The sequence below is a fragment of the Gopherus flavomarginatus genome, chromosome 6, assembly GCF_025201925.1.
Source record: "Gopherus flavomarginatus isolate rGopFla2 chromosome 6, rGopFla2.mat.asm, whole genome shotgun sequence".
Classification (NCBI taxonomy): Eukaryota; Metazoa; Chordata; order Testudines; family Testudinidae; genus Gopherus; species Gopherus flavomarginatus.
The window spans coordinates 18,582,427-18,605,389 of record NC_066622.1 but is presented as its reverse complement, the minus strand read 5'-3'; the positions used below and the strand labels follow the sequence as shown (position 1 = coordinate 18,605,389).

Below are 22,963 nucleotides of genomic sequence, written 5' to 3'. Positions count from 1 at the left end.
CCAGCCTATACATTTCTCATGTTATCGGCACCAAAGCAGAATCACAACTATAATGTCGGCTAAAGAGTTATCTCCATTTTGGTGAGATACAGGGTCTCAGCAGCTTGGGGAAAGTGGAGTTCTTTTGGAGCATTGGATTGTAATGAGGAAATTAAAACTTGATCAGAGTAGTCATGAATTAGCACACATGACTGTCCCTTGTTTTGTCTCAAGTGGATTTTGCTCCATCCTTCCTGATGGGGGTAGGGATTTAGAACATACAGAAAGGCATGTTGTTAGACTTTCATTTAAAGAGTGTCCTTGGACAAATTCCTCAAAAAAAGCATGGATGTATTTTAGGACTCTTGGGTTCTTTTTTTGGTTCTGTTACTGATTCCTTGCATGATCTGGATTAACCTCTGATGATAAAATGTGATAACACTATTGATGCACCTTTGCTGGGTGGAAAGCATTTGGAGGTAGTCAGATGAAATATGTCGTAGGACTTAGGAGGTGGTAATATGTGGAAATACAAGTGCGTATGTCCTTGCTGGATCTCCTCTGTATCCTGCTGAAATGGCATCTAGATATTAAAGTGATGGGTGTGTTTGTCATATCTAAGACAGACAGCTAGATAGATAGGTAAAGGGGCAGTATTCTTAACAACCTGCCATTCAGAAAAATGAGGACATCAGACAGTTTCATGTCGCACTCTGTTGCCGAGTTGTATGGGCACTTGAAAACTTAGCTGATGGCATTGCCATTTGTCACACAGTCAAATAATGCCTAGTCAAGCAGGGAAACAGAGATGCCAGTCAAAGTTATAGTGCTAAAAGTCCTCAAGCAAAGCGATTTTGTTTCCATCAAAGCAAGATGTTTGGTGTTGCCAATATGTCAAGAGAGCACAGGTCCGAAAAAGAAGAAAAATAAAAGACCCTCTAGCTGGGGCACAGGAACAGGAAAAGAGTTTCTTTCTCCTCCTGTGGCAAGAGTTTAAAAGCAGCGTGTGGAAGATGTAGGATGAGGAGCTATTGCTGAGGCCTGTCATCGGAGAAATTAGAGTAGTGGTCTCCCTCCTTAACGCGGGACTAAGGTCTAGTGGTTAGAGCAACAGTTGGCTAGCATTAGGACTCCTGGGTTTTATTCTCAAAATTGTAACGGATTCATTCTATGACTTTGAACAAGTCACCCAGAGCTTGATTTTGCAACATGGCCTTTCATTTTTCAGGGCCAAATCATTGCACCCCAGTTAATTGTGTGCACCAGTGGTAGCGTAGGCTAACTACCAAATGGTGCCCTGAATCAGGAAGTTAAATATGGAGGCCACAAATTTATAAGCATAGGCTAGGTGCCTAAATCCACATATAGGCTCCTAACTGAAAACGAGCCTGAGGTTCAGAAGTGCTGAAGTCACCAGGAGATAGATGCTCAGTTCCTCTGAAAATCAGCCCATTTTTATTTAGGCACCCAGGGTAAGCATTTACAGCCAAAATTGCCATCATTTCTACCCACCGTTAATTGCCTGGGCATAACTGTGCCTACAAAATCAGAAGCCAGGTCCCTCTATCTCATTGGGCTTTATTTCCCCCCATATTTATATGGGGAATATTATCTCCCAGATGGCAGATCCTCATTTGGTTTAATCAGTCTGACTCTATTGACTTTACTGGAGAGGCCCCCAGTTGCACAAGCTGAGGCTCTATCAGAGAGCATATTTGTCCCCTAATCCCTCTATTTTTCTGTGGTTGGCATTGTTCTTTCCAAATACTATGACACCCTGTTGTACCTCTGCCCACAGCTTCAAGAGATCTTCCTGGCTTTCCCCTCTTCCCAGGAATCTTACAAATAAATCACTGCTTCCAGGTTGAGTCAGAAACCTACAAACGATGGGAAAAGAGAAGAGATGCAAATCATAGCGGCCCAGGTTCTGATCTCAGTTACCCAGGGTATATCAAGAATTACTTGGATTTACACCAGTGAAGCTGAGATCAGAACTGGATCCAACTTGATTTTTCTTCTGTTTTTTTTCATTTGAAGGAAGTGAAACTTGGCCTCAGCATTTTATTTCCCGTGTGAAAAGGCCTTTCAGCTCCTCTGAGTCCCAGCGCCCCACTTAGCTTGCTGGCCTGTATCTCGGGCACTGTCAAATGTCAGACATCCTGATGCCAGACTGAGAACCAGGAATGGTTGGTCATGGGTACTGTATGCAAAGTGCAGCTTTAAGAGAGCTGTAAAAGCAGCAAAGAATCCTGTGGCACCTTATAGACTAACAGACGTTTTGGAGCATGAGCTTTCATGGGTGAATTCCCACTTCATCAGGAAGTGGGTATTCACCCACAAAAGCTCATACTCCAAAACATCTGTTAGTCTATAAGGTGCCACAGGACTCTTTGCTGCTTTTACAGATCCAGACTAACACGTCTACCCCTCTGATACTTTGAGAGCTGTCACACATAGCTTTTCTGTAACTCAGAAGTAGCCCTCTCTGAGTTGCAGGTGCCTTCACTTCAGCTTGATATACTGCATGTATCCAACTAAGAGATCTCATTGCTTCAGGGGGTTTCAAATAAAGTCAACAGCATAGCAATAAAAAGAATAAACAGCGTCTATCACGGGGAATTAGACTTTCTCAAAAGACTCAGTGCGGTTCTTGACAGCCTTTACTCCCCAGCCTGCTGTGTCCGTATTATTCAGTTTCCCGCTGAGGAGGCAATTCTGCAGTGCCGCTGGCAATCCCAGCACCTGATCCAGTCACTTCCTCTGCCACTGGGAGTGGGAGAGGAAAATTTCTTCATTTTTCTTTCTCTCAGGAAAAAAAAAGACTTTGCCAGGCGGTACTAGAGAGAAACCTTCCTCTCCACTCCAGTCACTGAATGCCAGTTTAGGGAGCTGTGTACAGAGGAAATATAGACACAGCCAGACTGTACAACTATGAGTATTCATTCACAATGAAAAAAGTAAACAGTAAGGCATGTATCCTGCATCATTCTATACACACAATAAATGGTTGTGAAGGACTTTTTTCTTTTTGAAGAAAAAAAGCTAGTCTCTACATTCAGATCGTGTTTTGAAGCTTATCTAACCGAAGTAGCAATGGGTGCCAGAGTTCGCAGAGAGCCTGAAACAATAGCCCTGAAGTATGAAGTGCCCATTCTTTTCAGAAGGCACTAGCTCAGATGGTAAGGGTGAAACTTTAAATGACAACGTTAACTATTTTGCTATAAGAAAGGCGAAGAAGGATCATATTATGAAGATCCACCGCAACATTTCCCAAGGTGTGGGGTGAGCCCCTGTAATGTACAAAGGATTATCCAGGGGTAGAGGATGGGATGCAGAAGATGTAAACATTTTAACAACAAGTTTAACAACACGTGGTTGCACTGCAGAGGTGTGCAGTTGGTTTCATTTTCCCCAAGCTGGGCTCTTCCCTGAAAAGTTTTGGGAATTATTGGGCTCAGAGTATTTTCCCTGATAGGTATTTTCTGTGATTAGGTTATCTGGACATTGCTTTTGTGAAGGTTTGATCGGGTAACATAGAATAGTCCAACATTTGAATTAGATACAGTGATGTGGCTGGAGCTGTTTTTAATCTGACATTACATAACATCCCCATGCTACACTATGAATTTATTTAATGCTGTGAACAAGGCAAGTACAGATTTGAATAATTGGCCATAATGGTCAGTTAGGTAAATTAGTACTTTTATAAATAATCTGTAGGTTTAGGCTGAATTCTGCCCTTAGTTACACCTTTGGAGCCTCGCTGGACCAAATTCACCCCTGGTTTAAGTGTACAACCAGGGTTTGACCCCTTGTGTTCAGTGAGGCTGCAGGGATATTAAGAGGGCAGGATTAGGCCCTTTGGCATTTAAATAATGAAGCTCAAACATCTGAAACAAATCCTCTATGATAAATAATCCCATGGATCATAGGGCTGGATTCTGCCACGTGTGCTCGTGTTGACTGGTACCTTACTTTGTGAGTATCCTCTTGGAATCAGTGGGTCCATTTGTGGGGAAATTACTACTCATCTGAGGAAGGCTGGTGGAATTGGGTCCATAGATATTAGAGATTGAAAATGTACGTAGATCCCCTGGATTATTCCTCAGCCAATTAATTGTTCTCTACAGAAAAATCTTTAGGGCTGGAAGTCCAAGTTTCAGTAGTTCACTTGATAGGATCCCTGCCTGTTCCCTTGGAAAACTGTACCACAGTCTAATAATTTCTCCCTATTTTCTTTCCAAGAGAGCAAAGGGGTGCTGCCTTCGTATATCAACACAGCGGTCCCTGGAGGTTTAAAGGTTCAGAACACTGATAACGAGGTCATAATAATACCTCTAGCTGCATGCACAGCACCTTCCTGTTAGTTAAAATGGAGCCTACTGACTGCTCTGTGCTGACCACAGAAGCTGATGTTTTGTTTGTGGCCATGGGGATTATTCGACCCTTACTTTGGTTGGGATGATCTCTTTTGCTGTGGGGTGGTTTAAGCTATTCCAAGCCAGGGCTTTAAATTGATGGCTTCTTGCTAGATATTTCTTGATATCAGATGGGGAAGTTTGTGGCTGAGCTGTTTAACTCCTATTCTAGGCTCTGGCTACCAAGGCTAAGCTGGGCATGCAGAACTGGGAGGAAATATTCAAGATAAAATGTATTAGCAGAGATGCTTTGTGACCTTAAAAATGTTCATGTGTGTTCCCTGTGACAGGGCTGTTCTTGAAATGTGGTGCTTTTGTACAATTGTTCTCTCCCATCTCCCCCTTTGTCCTAATTCACATGACCAAACATTAGTATAGAGTATTACTTTGTGGTGATGGTGACAGAGAGTAAGTTCAAGAGACCCTCAAATACTGCAGCAGTGAGGGTCATATAAGGACCTAAACAAATAGGTCTGTCTGTCTGTCTCTCTTTCTCTCTCTCTGTGCAAGTCTTTCCTAAATTCTGATAAAACCATCTCTTGTGAGTTTTACATTTCCAAAGGAAAAGAACAGGTAGCTTCATATGCATCATCATGGAATGCTGCATTGGCTATAGGGTTCTACTAGTAGGTATACAATCTATGCTCCAACGCAGATCCCAGGACGAAGATATGAGAGCTGAGGACAAAGCATTCCTAGTGGAGGGGATCAGCTATGGAATGCTCCTCCAGAGTTGCTCAGGCAAATCCAGAGTCTGGCCAACTTTAGCAAACATTGCAAAGCCATACTCTTTGAGAAGGCTTTTCCACCATAAGTAATGCTCACAATAAGAACAGCCTCCTCTATTCCCAAACATTTATCAACCAGAAAAACCCTATTCTACGCATTTTTGACCCAAAAGGGAGGTGTACCAGAGACTTCATGAAGTCCTCTACTGATTTTACTTGGAATATGCTCAGATACCATGGTGATGGGCAGCAGTATAAAACCCATGGACAGATGGAGGTGGGGCAAGTTACTTGGATTTATTTGATCCAACTGAGAGCAGAATCCAACATAAGACCTTTAAATAGAACTCAGGACCATCTAGTTCCATCCTGGGCTTAATCCAGTACTTTCTCTGGCACCATTTTCTCTTTCTTTAGCTTTCTCAAAATTCACAGATGTGAGTTTTCAATAAAGAGTCTCTTTTTAACGTTTCCTAACACTCTGAGAGTATGCAATTTGTTCCTGTCCAAGGGTCCAGCAAAAGACCTGTGCACCACTTAGGTCGCACATAAGCCCTGTAGATGGCGTGAAGGCCTTGAGCTGCTCCAGTTTCCATGCCCAGAGAAAGCAATTTTGCATTAAATTTGGCCAAACAATGTTAAAATCGTATGAACTTGGGGCAATTTGATAGAAATTTTGTGAATTCAGATCTTTTGAAGGAGAAATAATATCTATTCTAAATACACTGCTCAGCTCTCTTCCTGTCCATTCAGGGAAGTGCCGAGCTCTGTTGTGATATACTGCAGCATTTTGCGCTGAGAAGTTACAAACAAGCCAGTGTGATAGGTGGTGCTGATGCCGATAATCATGCCTAGCTGTTTTCTGTAGCACTTTTCATCAGCAGAGCTCTAGGCGCAGAGCTCTAGGCGCTTTTACAGAGGAGGTAAGTAGTATTATCCCCATTTTAGATGGGGAAACTGAGAAACAGAGAGGGGATGTCCCTTGCCCAAGGCCACCGTGGGGCTGTGAACATTGACTGGGGCCTCCGTGGACTGCTGACAAATTAGCAGTAACTACTCATGTGTCAAAGTGCTTTCAGTTCCCATTGCATGTCAGGCCAATGCTCTTAATAATGAGAAGATGGTTTTGACCTGTGTCCAGAGCATATTAATAAATTAGTTAGAAATAAAACAAATGCAGACCTCTTCATTTTTGCAAGCTCCTGTTTAATAATGTGGCCAAGGTGCACATATTTTCTTTTGCCAAAGTTAACACCTTGTAAATGATTTCTTCTGTACTTGGAAAGTTCATACACTGGTCCTATTTGCCAATTCTTTTGTGTTTGTGATGGTTCAGAAAAATCATGGAGCCTGTAAACCATTACTGTATGAAGACCATGAGGGAGATTTTGCTTCACAGCCCTTGTTACCTTTGCATGAAGAGGGATGGTAGTTTCCCTGAGAACCAAAATGCCTATTCTCGACAATTTATAGTCCATCCCCCAGTAGAATTGAAAGGACAGCCCCGAATTCACCAAATCCATTCAAGGAAAAATCCACCAATGAATTCAGCTTAAAAAAAAAAAGAGAGAGAAAGAAAAAGCTAAGAAAACCTGAATATATTGGAGATTGCAGCAGAGACTTTAGGGAAAAGAATGAAATCTAGGTTAAAATCCCTCAGAGAAGAACTACTCCAGAGACCACAGAGTTAATTAACTGTAGCTGGATTTTAAAAAGGGATGGATAGTTTTAAGGCAAGTAATATTTGTTATGTAAGATAAAGATATTCAATTCGTGCCGTGAAGCATTAATTCGATGACTGCAGGGCTCAGGAAAGATCTCTTCCCCTATTCCCTGCCTCTCACACATCACTGCACATGTGGCTCAGAGCACAATAGGTAATTTTTAACATATCTTTTGAAGTATCAGGTATTGGCTACTGCCTCAGGCATGACCCAGTATTTCCTATGGGGAAGAGAATACTGGAATGAATTGGAGTCCACAGTTCCAATCCCAGTGACTTTTTAGAGGGTGGTAAGGTCAGGTCCTACATCTGAGGTGAAAACCTTACACAGTGAGTTCTGGAAAAAAAGGTGATAGCTTAGTGTTCTGTGTCTACATTATCTTGCATCACAACACAGGCATTACGATTTCTAGCTTCAAATAAGAAAATGTCTCGAGTCCCCAGTTAACATGTTATGACAATGTAAATTATTCCATGGAAGTAATAGGGGGGGTTTTGATGCGAGTCAGAAACCTGGGCAGTCTCCTAGAGAATCCATAAGTGGATCAGGACTGTGGGGTATGCCTTGGGCTGCACCAGGATATACTGAAACCTGAACTACTTCGCCACAGGCAGCCATCCCATTACAGTGCAAATGTGACGTTCCAGACCATCATGGAACATAGACTGAAGCTAAAATAGCCAGGCCCTTGGCAGATAGCTCCTGGGAATGCTCCCATGCTTGGACAGTCACCAACTTCTAAATTTTGTTCTGCAGCGCATAGCCTTTGCCTGATGCCATAGAGCTATCTAGACTGCAGTACCTTAATGCTGTATCGTAGTCAGACATCTTGACGTGTCACCATGTGGTGAAGTTGTATGAGCCCTAAAGAGTTTTCAGGATGCTTTCAGTGTCCTATCAGGCTAGCTGGCAAGAGGCAGGAACAACCCATTGAAATTGGAATCCAGAAAATTGGGAAGGGAGGTGACCGGTTGCTAAGGCGCAGTGAACATACTTCAAAAGACCAGTCCAGTTTCAAAGAGATTCCTTATTTAAAGTTGGGATCTGGTAAAAATCTCTAGAATTGGGATAGACTTTGGGATTGTATCCACTTGTAATTAAATTACAGCAGGTGTTCATAGCACTCTGAAGAATCTGTTCATTCTCAGGCAGATGGAAGAGCGGAACAATTTACGGTTATTTTTGCTCTCGGAGAAAATTGCCTTCGCTACTTCCTGGAGGAAACGTTTTGCCTCCTCACTACTGAAGTGGCTCACAAAGGTTTATCTTGGTTTAAAGGCAGATTCATCTAATGGATTGACATGAAGTGGGGAGCCAGAAAGCCTTAAATGTAATGCTGGCATTGCCTGAAGACTTGTGGTGTGTGGGCAAGTTGCTAACCTTTCTGCCTCAGTTTTCTCATAAGTGCTCAGGTATCGAAGTGACAGGTACCTTAGAAGTGTCTTGGCTGGATAGCTGGAGCTGAAAATCTTGGGCTAATCAGCGTTGCAAATACTTTGGGATATAGAGAGGTTAGTGTCTCTCCATCTCTTTGAAAAGTATAAAGACCTGTATACATAGTAAGTATTATCCACATCAAAATACCATGATGACTGGTTCTCTACAAATAGCTAGCAATGGGTAATAATTCTCCTCTGTGAGGGAGGACTGTGTTGTTTAGTATGCATCCTCACTTCCTTTCTGAGGAAGTGTCTATGGCAGCTACCAGTATCTCTGCAATCCTATCAATGTATTACAACTTCCCAAGCTGGCAAACCCACCCTTCGATCATGTACTGGTGAGCAGAGCAGCTTGTTTGTTGTGGTCAGACATTTTGACCGCATTTATCACAATTGGGCTGGAATATCCTGTGCAATATTTTTATTTGATGTCCTCTCTCCATTCACGAAAAAACACAAACATTGGCTATAGAAATGTTATTAGTCTGCCTTCTGTATTTGTTATAGATCAACACAATTATTCCTTTAAAATTATTTTTTGTAACATTAACACTTTCCATTCTATGTTACCATCCATCAAAGGATCTCAAGCAATTGCATACATTTATTACAAGTGTTTGCAGAGCACTAGTGCCTGGCACCAGTGCCAGGTTACAAAGGGACGTTGTGGCATCCCTTGGAGGCTTTTAATAGAGGTTTGTCTAACCTTTTATTAGGGATGGCCTCTAGGTATATCTGAGCCTGTCTCAGCATGGGGGGGATGGACTAGATGACGTCCAGCTCTGTGTTTCTATGATTCTATCATTGTGATAGCATGGTGCAAGTATTAACTTTACAAACATTACACTAAGCCATATTACAGCCTTGCTAGGTATTTTAGACCTATTTTACAGACAGTGAATCTGTGGCACAGATGGTTCAGTGATTTGTTCACGGTTACACAGTAAATCATTGACATAGATAGGAATAGAACCAAGGAGTCCTGCCTCCCTCCCCAAATGGAAAAGTCCCATAGAATTTAATAATGAATACTAACCTTTCTATAGGTTTTTTTTTAATCATCCCATAGAATTCTATCCTTGCTTCAAAAAGACTCTAGGAAGAATCACCTCTTCTTTTAAATTCTGTAGGTTTTTAGGGTTATTTATCTAGTACCCTATAACATTACTGTAGAACCTTTTAGTTGCTATCGGTATTAAATGCTATAGGGCACTTCCATGCAGGCCGCTTGCCTGCCTTAACGACTAAGCCACTCTCCTTCCCTATTGTGAGCAAAAGGACGAGTTCATTCTGCTGGGAGCAATTTGTTTGATAGCGTGGGTACAACTATTCGTAATATGTTCAAATACAAGAAGAGGAAAACGGAGCAACTGAGCTTTGCAGAGATCTGCCTGTGCCATAAAGTAGAGCAGTTCCTCTGTGTGCTGGTGAAGAATATTTTAAGGTCACTGATTACTAACAAAGCAGTTCAGGCTCAAATATTTGCTGTCAGCTGAAAGTTGGTTTTATTCTTAAAATTCTGCTCCCTCTTTTGTTCTGTTGGCGCAACTTGTGTGCCTGTGCCATGACCAGTGGGACTAATTCTTCTTAAGTTAGGGGCCCAGCCAACCGCATAAAACCATGTTCCCAATAATTGTGACCATCCGGCCATTTGTGTCACAATGGGAGCTGAGTTCTTTTGAAAATCTGTCCCTAGTTTTGGTGCCCAAGTGAAGAAGGCTGAGGAAGGATGGCCCCGTGAATAGAGTGCTAGTCTAGGACTCATGAGGACCTGAGTGCTGTTCCCTGCCCCATCTCCAGTTTCCTGTGAGACACTGAAGCTATACCTATCACTGTTCTGCCGCACGGGCTATGCGGTATGTGGATTGCAGAGTGCATCAGAATGCCTTGTGTGGCTGCTGCTAGTGTGATCTAAAAGGTACCTTGCTCATATTACCATAGAGCTCTTTGTCAAACAGGACTGCATTAACTGTACGTTTTAGTTCAGGCCAGCAACCTCCACACAGGGCAGTTACATTGCAACCTTTTGGTGTGCTCTGCAGTTCATATTCCCATAGTCTGTGCTGCAGTGCAACCTAGATAGCCCTTAATCTCTCTGCCTCAGTTCCCCTCTGTGAAATGGGGATAGTAGCACAGGGATGTTGTCAGGATAAGTAAAGATTCTGAGGTGCTTAAATGCTACGGTAATTGGTGCCATAAGTAGTTAGAAGTGGGAACTGAGCTCTTTTCAAATTTGGCCCCAATCATGTGAGCAGAGCACTTGAAAATCTGCCCCTGAGGTCTTCTGAAAACCTGTTTATTGTATAACATTTTGAAATACACAAAAGCCTGAGAGTTCATCAGAGAATCATGGAAATTAGAGATGGGAAGAATTATTAGATCACCCTACCTGTCTCTCAGCCAAATGCAGGATTGTCTTCTCCAGTGCAGCAGTGGGACAATTCTTGGTTCATTTTAGTATCTATTCAGCTTTAATGACAGGGAAGGGGTTTTGGTTAGAGTTGGGGTGGGACTGGTAATTGGGACTTCATAGCTCTGTTCCCGCCTCTGTTGGTGATTTACTCTTTGACTCTGACCAAGTCACTTAACTTCCTGTGCCTCTGTTTACCTCTGATTAAAAAAGCTAATATTTCCCTACTTCACAAGGGTGTTGTGAAGCTTAATTAGTTAATATATTAAGACTTAGAGTTCCTCAGGTGAAAGGCACTATAGAAATGCTAAGAATTCTTATTAGAATTTGTGGTTCTGATTTGCTTTCTGTCAAAGGGAAGAGTGGAGTTAGAAAATGCCGTTCCTTCTGATGCTGGGAGAAGGAGTCTGAAGTCTTTTTTTTTTTTTTTTTCCTTTGTGTGTCTCTTTAAAGGTTTTTTCCTTTCTTTTCTGGGCACCAGAGTGTGAAGCATCAGGCACGGTGCTAATCAGCAGAGACTGAAGGAGCTGTAAAAATGTTGTTAGTAAGGCAGCCGCCCTAGTTGTCAGTAGCAGCAGACTTATTGGTAGTACAGTAACTGCTGGTTCAGTATGAATTCAGCATTAAAAATGAGGTGAACAGCATTATGGAGAACTCCAGGGTGTGACTGACTTGTGAGGTTTTCAGAAGCACTCGGCACTGCCTTAACCCTTCTTCCACTAAAGCCAGTGGTTCTCAGTGACTTCCATGGCAGCAGCTAGGCCGACACTGGATTCTTTGGAAAATGCCACCCTTAGACAGACACAGATATTTTGGTTTTGTATCTTTTTTTTTGACTTGCTAATTGGTGCTGTAATTGTTGGGGATCCCCAGTAGCACAGATTTGTAGACCTCTTCAGCAAAAACTTTTGTCAGCATGAGGCTCTGATCAGCTGATTCTCAGGTAGGACAGCATTCTTCTGTCAAGTCAACGCACGGACCATGGCTCCCCCATTCTGCCCTTCTCATATGTGCAGAAATCTCATTAACAAGAATGGCATCTGTCTGCATCTAATATGAGCAGATCATAGAGTCAAGGTTCCCCTGCTGATCTGAGAAGAGAATTTTGCCTTTATTCTCACCATGCTTGGAATTTTATTGTGGCATTCTGAAATGCTGATTTCCTGGCACTGTGGCATGAGTCTCAAAAGGGCTTCCTTCTGGAGGCAGTACTTCCTGTAACTGACATCGTTGCCTGGCTGTTCACGTACTTGAATATCAGAGAAGTACATTGATCTCATGAAAGCTGAAAGGCAATGGGTAGATTATGATAATACTGTACTCAACTTCCACCCACAATCCCAGAGTAGCTGGCTATTTGTTCTAAAATTGTCAGTGGTGAAAGAGTTAACAATATTGACATTTTGGATTACCATCACTAGGCTTCACTGTTAACGTCCAATGTAATGAATGGGAAGCCTTTCCTACTTCTTTAGGGAATATTCTTTCAGTCTCTTTGCAGACTCAGGAAGGCACAGTGCATCAGTTCACCATCATATTTTTTCTTCAACTGTAAGGGCTGGAAGCTTATTTTAAGGAAAGCTTGAATTCTGCTCATGGGGCCTTCAAAGAAGTGTTAACATGGCTGACTGCTGGCAGTCTGACTTATTTAAATTAAGCCAGGTCAGGATAAAGGGTTCACTATGACCATATCATTCATGTCCCAAACTGGCAACTGCACATGTGGCAAGCCTGGGTCAGGGTAGGCTGAGTATGCTCACATATCAATGAGCAGGAGTCAGCCCGTCATGTTTTTGCTCCCACTTTTAGCACACAGTGACATAAAAACATCTCTTTGTGACTTAATCTGAACTGAGGGACGTCTCTTCACATCAGTGGATAGGACGAGATGTCGTCTTTGGCTGGAGTTGCTTGTGGCAGTAACTGAGTTTTAACATTTCACTTTGAGTTTAGTGATGGTAACCTTTTGATGCAGAATTCTGGTTGTTTTTTAATGTGACTTTAATTCTTTTTTTCTCCCTTCAGTGTATTGCTCAGAAAGGCGATGGCAGGTCTGGAAACTGGAGTCCTCCGTGTATCCATAGAACAGTCTATTTTGGGTTAATTTTGATTAGATTAACCAGGCCAAATTCTTTCTGTCTATCTTAATCTTGGTTTTTGGGCTACGTTGATCACCATGGTATCTGGTTCAACAGTTAACACCAGGAGGACTGAATTTGGCCTACTTATATTAAATTAGGTCCTGATCCCTTGTACCCACACCAAATCCCATTGATGTCAAGCAGTGCAATGGCTGGATCCGGGGCTTAGAATGTAAACTCCTTGGCTCAAGGGTTGTCTCCTTCTGTGTGTGATAGGCACCTCACATATCTTTAGTGATAAAGAAGTAACAAATACTGTTAACAGATACAGCATAACTGACGTTAATATGAACCTATCACTTTAAGGTGGCAGGTTGTATGATGAGCTTAAAGACCTGAACTCAGCCCACCCACTCCACTTCACATAGGTTACTTAATAGCTGTCAAACCGTAAAGAATCTCGGTCATTTTAGAGTTGAGTGAATAATTGATTTTTTTTGATTCAGTGGCTGATATTAAAAGTTAAAATAAAAAAAATTGGGTTTGTTTCAAACCCAAACAGATTTTTTTTAAAATTCTTAACTAAATGAAAAACTGGAAAATTTAGTTTGAATGGAACAGTTTCAAATGTTGATTCATAATGACATTTCAACAAATTTCTAAATGAACCATTTTGACATTTCGTTCTGAAATATCTACTGATTCCCGCCCCCACCCCCAATAAGTTTTTTCAGCCAAAACTATTTGCAGAATTTGACTATATATATAAGTGTGTGTGTGTGTGTGTGTGTATATATCTATATCTATATCTATATCTATATCTATATATAAAAATAAAATTCACCAAACTCTTGTCATTATTGATTTGGTCCCAACTCTAGTCATGACCAAGTGGTTGTTAATGATTATTGATGTTAATAATAACATGGATTATTAATGATCTAATTTGAGACCATGTTGGTAGCCAATGTAACCTAGTTTGAAAAATGCAATAGAGGCAATGTTGAAATTGTGTGGAGTTTTATTTTTCAGGAATGGGTTTAATCCACTGAGAATTTTAGAAATGGTTTAATTATATCAGGCACGTAAGTTGTCCTGATAGATTTTCCAGCTTTCTAGCTTTTCTCAGTTACAGCTAGAACAGTGATAAAGTTCGTCTGCTGTTGTTTTGTTCGTATGTCAGCAAAATTTCTTAACCTCTATAATTTGTAATTTGTAATGTTAATTGTATTTTGACAGCTTTTATATAAGGATAATTCAGTAGCAGTCATTAGTTAGATGCCGTATGAAACAAAAGATAGGTCAGCAATTCTTTGTCCTTTTCTGGGGGGGGGAGCATTCTTGTAGGCGTATCACAGTATGCATGTGTTGGGGACAGGTGAATGTGAAGTTCCTCACATGGGGTAAAGCCTGGAGTGGTATAAGCTCCCCAACAGTGCCAGTGCCCCTTTATCCTGAACTCCAACCCCTCTTCTCTCCCAAAGAGCCTCAAGGAGCTCTGCTCCTGCACCTTAATCTTTTTACCCACAATACCTTCTGTTGCAGTCTTGTCTTCCACAGGCCTGTTAAAGTGTCATTGTCATCAGGGCTGAGACATCTTCTGACTGTCCATTCCAGCTCAGTCCCCTCGCAGCTCTGCTAGTGCAACTCAGTGCTGATTGTGTAACAATGCCACCATTTCCAGTCTTCCTTTCTCTCTCTGCACACAGCTATACCTGCATTTTGGCTGAGATCCAAAACTGGAATGTCCCTTCGCTCCCCATCTTTGCCAGTGCACCTCTGCCCTGATCCACAGCATCCAGGCTCTTCAAGACTTGGTCCCCTTTCAAGTAGAGTCTGCCAACCAAGCCCAAATTACATAGTGGTTTTGCGGCATAGCCAAAACTCCCTTTAGGGATTGGGAGGAGACCATAAAAGTCATTTTTACTAGGTGGTGACTGGCCATTCTTCGCAGCGGATCAATGCTGTTGATACATCATACAAACAAGATTCAGTTATATTGAAAACAGGGCTTTTTTTCATATACAGTATTTTGACAGCAATTAGCTTTCAGTTCTATCATTTTCCCCAGGGAGGAATGATCACTTATGCATGAGAAACTATTCCTTTTTGAGTAAGAGAGAGGGGGATAATGGAAGCATCTTCATTGCTGTGATGAAAGAGTTCGATAACAGGGAGTGTTTGAATGCCAGCTTACTTTAACGTCTGTCTCTGCTAGATAATTTTGATGAATGCATTTCTGTGTTTAGAAGGGGCTTATGGAAAGGTGCAGTAAATTGACTGAGGAGGGAGAAATAAGCTAGGCAGTCTGTGAACAAGGGGTACACATCTTGGAAACCCATGACCTGTTCCTCCCTGGCTACTGTCCTGTGAAATCTAATCAGTTAGCAGAGTTGGGCCTGATCAGAATTTGGCCCAGGAAATTGCAGGGTCTGGCAGGAATGGGCATTGGTGAGGAACTAGCTGACAGGCTTTCCCCTGAGCCAGCACTTGCTCAACATCCCAGCGTGGCTGTAGAGGGTACTGTGACTTTTGGAGGTGCTTCCCTTCAGCTGAGCCATATCACTCTTGGCACGACTTAGGGTGTGTCTGCCTTGCAGCTGGGTGGTGTGATCCTCAGCTAGAGGAGACATACCTGCACTAGCTCTGATAGAGCCAGGGCACTAAAAATTAAGCATAGCTGCAGCTGTGTAAATGGCAGGAGGGCCTAGCCACCCCAAGTATGTACCTGTCTGAGACCCTAGGCACTTGCCAGCTAGCCCTGCCCACCACTTGCGCTGCTCCGGCTACACTCTCTTTTTTTTAGCATGCTGGCTCATTCATCACTAGAGGGGTATGTCTCCTTGAGCTGGAATTTACTCATCCAACTTGAAATGGCCACTGTCCAGTGAGAGTAATTCCTTTAGTTGCCCCAGGATTTTTGAGTGCGTACTGTATGCTTCACGTCCTACTGCTCTGTCTGGTGTTGGTGTATGTTATTAAACAGCTGATGTGTTCTACTCCGGAAGTGGCTACATTTCATTGGCTGTCAAAATGATTCCTGTGCCCATACATGGTGCTCTGAGGCCCTTCAGGGTGAAGGGGATATTTAAATGTGAGAATTCTTTACTCATGTTACTCAGTCTGTGAACGTGACCTTTCTTCAATAATTCTCCCTCTCCCTCAGTGTTGTGATCTGGGATTCCATGCCAGCCTAGCTCGGACATTCCGGACATACCTGTCTGCTGAATATAACCTAGAAACCTCACGCCATGAGGGCCTGGACATAATTGAGAACGCAGTGGACAACCTGGACGCACGGAGTGACAAGCATACAGTCATGGACATGTGCAACCAGGTCTTCTGCCCTCCGCTGAAGTTTGAATTCCAGCCTCACATGGGGGATGAGGTACTGGACCTGCAGAAAACAGCATCAGCAATTTGGCATAGCCTGAGCTGTCCTAGTTTCCTCTCTCCCTAGTCTGTGATCTTTAACCTCTTTCCCATCCTATTGCCACTGTGCTTCTGTTCATGCTGCTCTCTTTTTTCAACTCTTTTCAACTGCTATGTGATAAATGCTTTGCTTAGGCCCAGATACAGGGCATTGCCAGTTAGAGATGGGGTGGGGTACCCAACCTCCCAGAAAGAGAGAGCTTGGGGTGGGAGAGAGAATCATCTAATTGCTTAAAGTATTCCTGTTTGTCCAGTGAATGTTTCAGTCTCCTCTCTCTGGTTTTGTTACTACCATCAGGTATGTCAGGTGAGCGCCCAACAGCCTGTGCAGACGGAGTTGCTCATGCGATATCACCAACTGCAGTCTAGACTTGCCACTCTCAAGATAGAGAATGAGGAGGTGAGAGCAATAACTGGCGTTGATCATTATTCCAGTGGACTGTGCTAATGACTTTACAGTCTCTGCCACATGACATTCAGCATTCTGTGCTAGAGCTTTCAGTCGGTTGGAGTCTTCTACAATGCCGAGACTTCTGGTGGCTTTTCTGAAGACTCCTACTGACTTCAGTGGACATTGGATCAAGCTCAGTACATAAGAGCTGCTTGATGGCCAATTATTGTGGCCAAAATAGGTCATTCTCCCAGTTTGTTTCACAACTACTGTGCTCTCCATTTGTGCAGGTACGAAAAACTCTGGATGCCACTATGCAGACCTTGCAGGACATGCTGACGGTGGAAGATTTTGATGTTTCAGATGCCTTCCAGCATAGTCGCTCCACTGAGTCAGTCAAGTCAGCCGCTTCAGAGACCTACATGAGTAAAATAAACATTGCCAAGAGAAGAGCCAACCAACAGGAAACTGAAATGTTCTATTTTACGGTGAGTCTCATCTCAAGCTATCTAGGCTACGCAGCATTAATTGGTTGGGTTGAGTCCCATTTGAAATGCTCGTTAGTGAACAGCAAGAGCCAGTTTGGTCTGTTTAAATATTTGTCTTGTGTCTGTTTGAAATTGAAATGTGTGCTTCTTGGCTGTAGGGAAATGCGCAGGGAACAAATCATGCATCCTTGTGTTACTTTAAAAAAGCAACAACTTTAAAAGCTAGCCATGAAAGGAGACTTAAAGAAATGAGCTGGGAGACTCAATAATGGGCAATAATGCCTTCCACTCCAGTTTGCTGATCTGAAACCACCCCAGTCTCATAATGTTACCACCTCAGGGTCTGTGTGAGATGAGTTTGATGGTCTCTGTTCAATTCCCATAAGATGTCACTCTGCAGAACTGTCAGTCCAGCCCACCTACCCTCAGCAAAAACCTACAGGCATGGCTAAATCTCCACTTTGAGAATTCTCTCTTATTGATCTGTGGAGGGTATGGGATTAGCTCCCTCTGGCCACATAGAACAGGCCTCTCAATGGGTTCCCAAATCCCAGGGGGGGTCCACATGCATCCTGGGGAGTCAATAGGAGGCCAGTGCCATCCATGTGGGGAGCCCATGCCTCTGCTTTAACTCTTGGACTTCAGTGTTGTCCTTGCCCAAGAGCCATATCCTGGCACCTGTCCTGGGAACAAATTTAAGGGTAATCTCCACCATGGAAAGATGGCTGTAGGAAGATACCCATAACCTGGGGCTGTAGCATCTTTCTGCAGCAAGCTCTATAGGTTGGGTGTGGAAGTGACGGTCATTCTGGCCTGCTCATCTTTCCACTGTGCAGATCCCAGGGTCTGTCGAACAGGCTCATTATTATTTCTATTTCAAGTATTGTAAGAGAGGACTTCAAGAGAAGTGTCCCCTGTTCTCAACAAGGCACATGTTATTGAAGGTTGTTGGTAACATGACATGGCTTGTAGTGTCCCATGATACATTCACGTCTGCGATAGGGCTTACAGCTTCTCTGTGATTATTTTTGTATGGTTCCCATTCAGAGAGTTAGTTGCAATTTTGTTTGTAAGGAGATGTGGTGCTTTGCAAAATGCCTTAAAAAAAAAAAAGTTCTATCTGTCTCTTTCATTTTCTGTCCCTTTCTTCCCCACTCCTGAGATGTATAAAAGTTATTGGCCTCCAAGGCATTGTTGGGTATGAGGCAATCTCTAAATAAAATAGGAATGTTATGCATCGAATGAGACTAGCTGCTTAGCATAAGTATCTGATCTCCTGAGCTAGAAAGATCTCATGTACTGGGAATTCTCCCTTCCTTATCGCTGTTTGCACAAAGGCAGAGCCCTGTCTCTGGAAGGAAGAGCTCATTGCTTATTGGGGCCATTCCCAGAAGCTTGACAAAAGAAGGCTTTATTTGAACTGTTTTCTTTGGGGTTCCTTGTGTTCCAAAGCCCTGACCTCAAGCACATGGCACAACACAAAGAATTCTGGGCTAATAAGAACAACAGTACTGCCGTTTGAATAGTGAAAGAGCAAATTTTAACCCATCCTTGGCTCACTTTTGTGTATGTAACTGAAGTCTGGTTTATTAGAGCCTAACAGACTCTCTTGCTGAATCCCCTTACAGCAATCCCATAGGCAAAAATGTATATCAGTTAGAAAACATTTTCACCAAGAGGCCTTACTCATGTTGTATTTGTGTTTGTGGGGTTTTTTTTCCAGAAATTTAAAGAGTATTTGAATGGCAGTAACCTTATCACCAAGCTCCAGGCTAAACATGACTTACTGAAGCAGACTCTTGGAGAAGGTGAGTCCTAGGGTAAGGTCCAGAGAGAAACCTTGCATCTCACATCAAGATTTCAAACCAGACCTTGAACTTTTCAAAACTCACCTGCTACTTTCCTTTCCCTGGGTAAATGCTAGCCTCTGCAATGAGTTGCTTCTGCTAAGCTTAACAGAAGACATGCAAAAATATTCTAAACCCAATCACCTTTATTTGTGACCAAGAGTAGACTGTGAATTCAAAATATAAATGTTAGGCTGCCTTCTTGCTGCTTACACTGCCACAGGGTGCCTGCAAGGATTTAGTCCAGAATTACAACTATACCCAATCACGCTTTCTCCAGCAGCAATCAAGGAGTTAACTGTACAAACCCAAACCCAGTGGAAGCTATTTTAACAGGGATGCTGTATACTTCACTGCTTTCATTGGCAATTAAAGGGTCATTTTTCAAATACGTTAGGCTTCCAGATTAGGTTTTGTACAATAAACATTTTTACGAGTACTGATATGAATTGAAATGCTTGCAGAAATGTAATTTTAAATTAAATTCCCTGCAGCGCTGGAGATCCAAAGCCAGCTGCAGCAGCAGCTCTGTGCTAAGCGTGGAGACTTGGCAGTGAACCTGACTGGAAACACATAGTGGTTAACCTTCTGTTCTAGTTTCACTTTCCAAGCAAGTCAAATGAAGAAAACCAAACCAAACAGGACACATGGTGAAAAGTAATTCACTTTTAATAATCAGGGAGTTGTGATGGTGGTACAGTAAAGAAATTTAAGAACATTTATATGATTTTTTTTTTATCCTTGGCAATGTTCCTGAGTCTGTGAAGTGCTGAGCACCTCCAACTCTCATTGAGGTCTGCAACTGTTAATGACAGGTGCTGACATCAAGTTGAGGTGTGCTGAGGTCCCAGCACCTTCCCTTATGGGAAATCCTACAGATTACTGTAGGTTTGTGGATCATCCTGTGGAACAGAATAAAAAGACTTTTAACCTTGCCCTAGAATTCTATAGGATGGTTTAGAAAATCTGTAGACAGGATCTTTATTCTTTAGTCAGTCCAGTAGGTCTTTTAGTAGGAACCTCTATTAAATTTACTAGGACTAGGATAACCTGGGGTAATTTGCATTCCTGATGGTCTGTATTGTTGAATTACAAATGATTTCACCGCGGTTAATTAGACAGACTAATTTCAGTTAATGTATAAATTCAGTTTCTTTAATTGTAGGGGCCTGGTCTTAGTGAAAGATTCCACTGGAAGGAAATATAGCCTCCTGAGAAGCCAGTTAGGGCTTCCCAGGAGCACTAATAATAATGTTCGAAAAGGAAGACTTCATTAGCTTTATAGAGCTTCTGAGCTTTAGAACACAAGGGGACTCCTCGTTTCTGATTGGCAGAGGAGATGCTCATGGCCCACCCATGTCCTCTGTGTACATTCACGTTCACATGACTACATAAGGACACTGGGAACTTGAAGGGTATCTGCAGGCTGAACAGTAGAGTATTTCAGCTACCCAAGCAATAGATCTGAACTTAGTCCATGCACTGTGTAAACTGCAAATTCATCCCCTCCCTGGGGCATGGCTTTATCTACAAAACAATGAGACCCTGTAACGGTCAGGTCACATCTTGTCCCCATCCCCAGTCTTGGCTGCTGCTACAGTTCCTCCTTCAGGACTGATCCGATCCTGCCAGACAGCCATTTCCACCTGCTTTTATGCAGATAGTCACCTGTCTCAGTGAGTTGGGAAAAATCCACTTAACTCTTTCCCACCTACTTGAAGAGCAGGATGTTTCATCTACCTGCTAACACAAGAGAGTGTTTTGGTCAAACATTGTTGACCTGTTACAAACCTCTTATACCACCTTGGACTTGTGGTCTACAGTCTGATTCTCCACTCTCTATGTAGGGGTCTCTGTCATCCCTTAGCCACAGTTTCGTTAGATTTAAGGTGCGATTGAGGAAAGATCTTAAAGCACATGGCTAAGTTTGTCCCTATCCAGGGTAAGGCTTAAGCACATGCTTTAAGTTAAGTAGCTGCTTAAGTGCTGTCCTGAATAGAGATGCTTTTCTCTCATTGATACCTAACCAAGGGATTTTTAGCTGTATGGAAACAGTATATATTTTTTAGCTCTATGGGAACAGTATATATTTTTTGTGTATTCTGCCCAGTTTGCAGAAGACTGAGATGCTTTATAGCCCTGGATAGTTGTTCCACAATGGGAGAGAGGATACTTATTTTTAAAGTTTAAAGGATCAGCTGTCTCCAATCTCATTTTAGTACTACAATAAGCGTGCTGCTGATCTTAATGTAATAAAAATTAATTAGCTTTTGTTGTCTTTTATCCCAAACATTTTCTCCTTCAAGTTTTTTTAGCTTTAAAACCTACTTTTCCCTTAGATTCTGTGATTTATTGCATGCAATGTGTCCCTTTAAACAGCACTGTATCTGAAGAATAAAGTTTTAACATAAGAAAACTGTCATGGTGGACTCCTAGGGCTCTATGAAAATACTTTCCTCTCCTAGAATTCTCAGTACCCTGGATAGCCCACTAACACACTGCAGTAGCAGAACAATAGCAGTCTGTTCTACATTCTTATTGGGGTAGTCCCATATTTCAAATGAACTTGGGTATGGATCTCATTAGATTTAGTCAATCACTGCACATTGCCAGGCAGAGCTCCCAGCTGTTTCCAAATTCAGGCTTTGATATTTTGGAGGAGGGAGGGGTAGGTGGAGTAAAGGAGAGGGAAAGCTCAGTGGTTTGAGCAGTGGCCTGCTAAACCAAGGGTTGTGAGCTCAATCCTTGAGGGGGCCATTTAGGGATTGGGGGAGAACTGTCAGAGACAGTACTTGGTTCTGCTAGGGAAGGCAAAGACTGGACTCAATGATCTTTCAAGGTCCCTTCCAATTCTATGAGATAGGTATATCTCCATATCTTGTTATTATAAAGGGTTAGTAGAAATCTGACCCATCTGGGCTCTTCCCATAGCTCAGCTCTTAATGCAGAGAACAGGCCTATCTCCTTGATAGTACTAAGATGGTATCATAAATCAGTGGGTAAAATGATTGTACTCCTGATGATGCATTGCTAATCATTATTCCCATAACTAGAAAAACTATGGCAGTGCTTAGGAGAGAGAACTATAGTTAAAGTTGCAAAGAATCAGTTTAAACTTCATTTCTGTTCCCTAAGAGCTATGTGAAAAAAGCCGCAGGTTTGTCACAAAATTTCACGTGAAAATGTTGAGCATTTCATTGCAAGCTTTCAGGTGATTCCAACGTTTAGACTTTCTGCAAAAAATCCACTAAATGGCCATTTTCACACTGGATATTTAAAATGGCACATTTCAATGTGACCTGATTTTTATCTGAAGAAAATTTGGCATTTTCAAAACACTTCATTTTTTGCTCAAAAGTAGGAAATTATTTGCTGCAGAGACCTTAACTTTTGCATTTCCTGACTCTCCTTGATTTTATTGTACCACTTTAGTGTCACATTATCATGGGGTATAATATTTTTAGAGGAAAACCAGTGAGATTTTTCAACAGCTTTTGTACTGGAGAAGGCGAGGTTGGAGTAAAAAATTGCCATAGAGGTGGCAGGTCTGGGAAAGGATGGCTGAATGGCCAGCTGTCCAGCAGAAGGGAGATGAAGAGGAGGGCTTTTTCATGATGTTGAGTTTCAGACATATCTGGAAAGAGATGTGAGAGAGATGGTCATGTGAGTCTGCACAGTGCAGGAGAGGTTCAGGTGGGAAAAGAGAGTTTTGTGAGTTGTAAGTGTAACTCCCTGGTGAGTGTGTGTTACCGGTCTCTCTCTGCATCCAATCTGTCGGGGATATGAGTCTGTTACAGCCCCAGCTACAGAGCCTAGGCTTGTTAGCTCAAGCTGTAGCCGCTCATGCTTTTATCTGTGGAGGTCCCTGCTTCAGTTACAGGCTTGATGGCCAAGATGGTGGCCGTTGCACAAGCAGAGATGGTGTTTGAACTTCTGTGATTGAACAGTGTTGCTCAGGACAGTGTGTAGATGGCAGCGAGGAGTCAGCTGAGGTCTGATCCCTGGCGACATTGTAACAGGGATGTG

General features: G+C 42.4%; 1 protein-coding gene across 3 annotated transcripts in view; it reads left to right on the top strand.

Annotated features, from left to right (window-relative positions):
• The window catches only part of SRGAP3 (SLIT-ROBO Rho GTPase activating protein 3), a 216,619-nt gene that overhangs the window by 160,017 nt on the left and 33,639 nt on the right, over positions 1 to 22,963 (top strand). For all 3 annotated transcript variants that reach the window (XM_050957305.1, XM_050957304.1, XM_050957306.1), the window contains exons 7-10: positions 15,946 to 16,167; positions 16,510 to 16,611; positions 16,893 to 17,090; positions 18,814 to 18,898. In XM_050957305.1, coding sequence (XP_050813262.1) covers positions 15,946 to 16,167; positions 16,510 to 16,611; positions 16,893 to 17,090; positions 18,814 to 18,898 — 607 coding nt within the window. The remainder of the gene's footprint in view (positions 1 to 15,945; positions 16,168 to 16,509; positions 16,612 to 16,892; positions 17,091 to 18,813; positions 18,899 to 22,963) is intronic.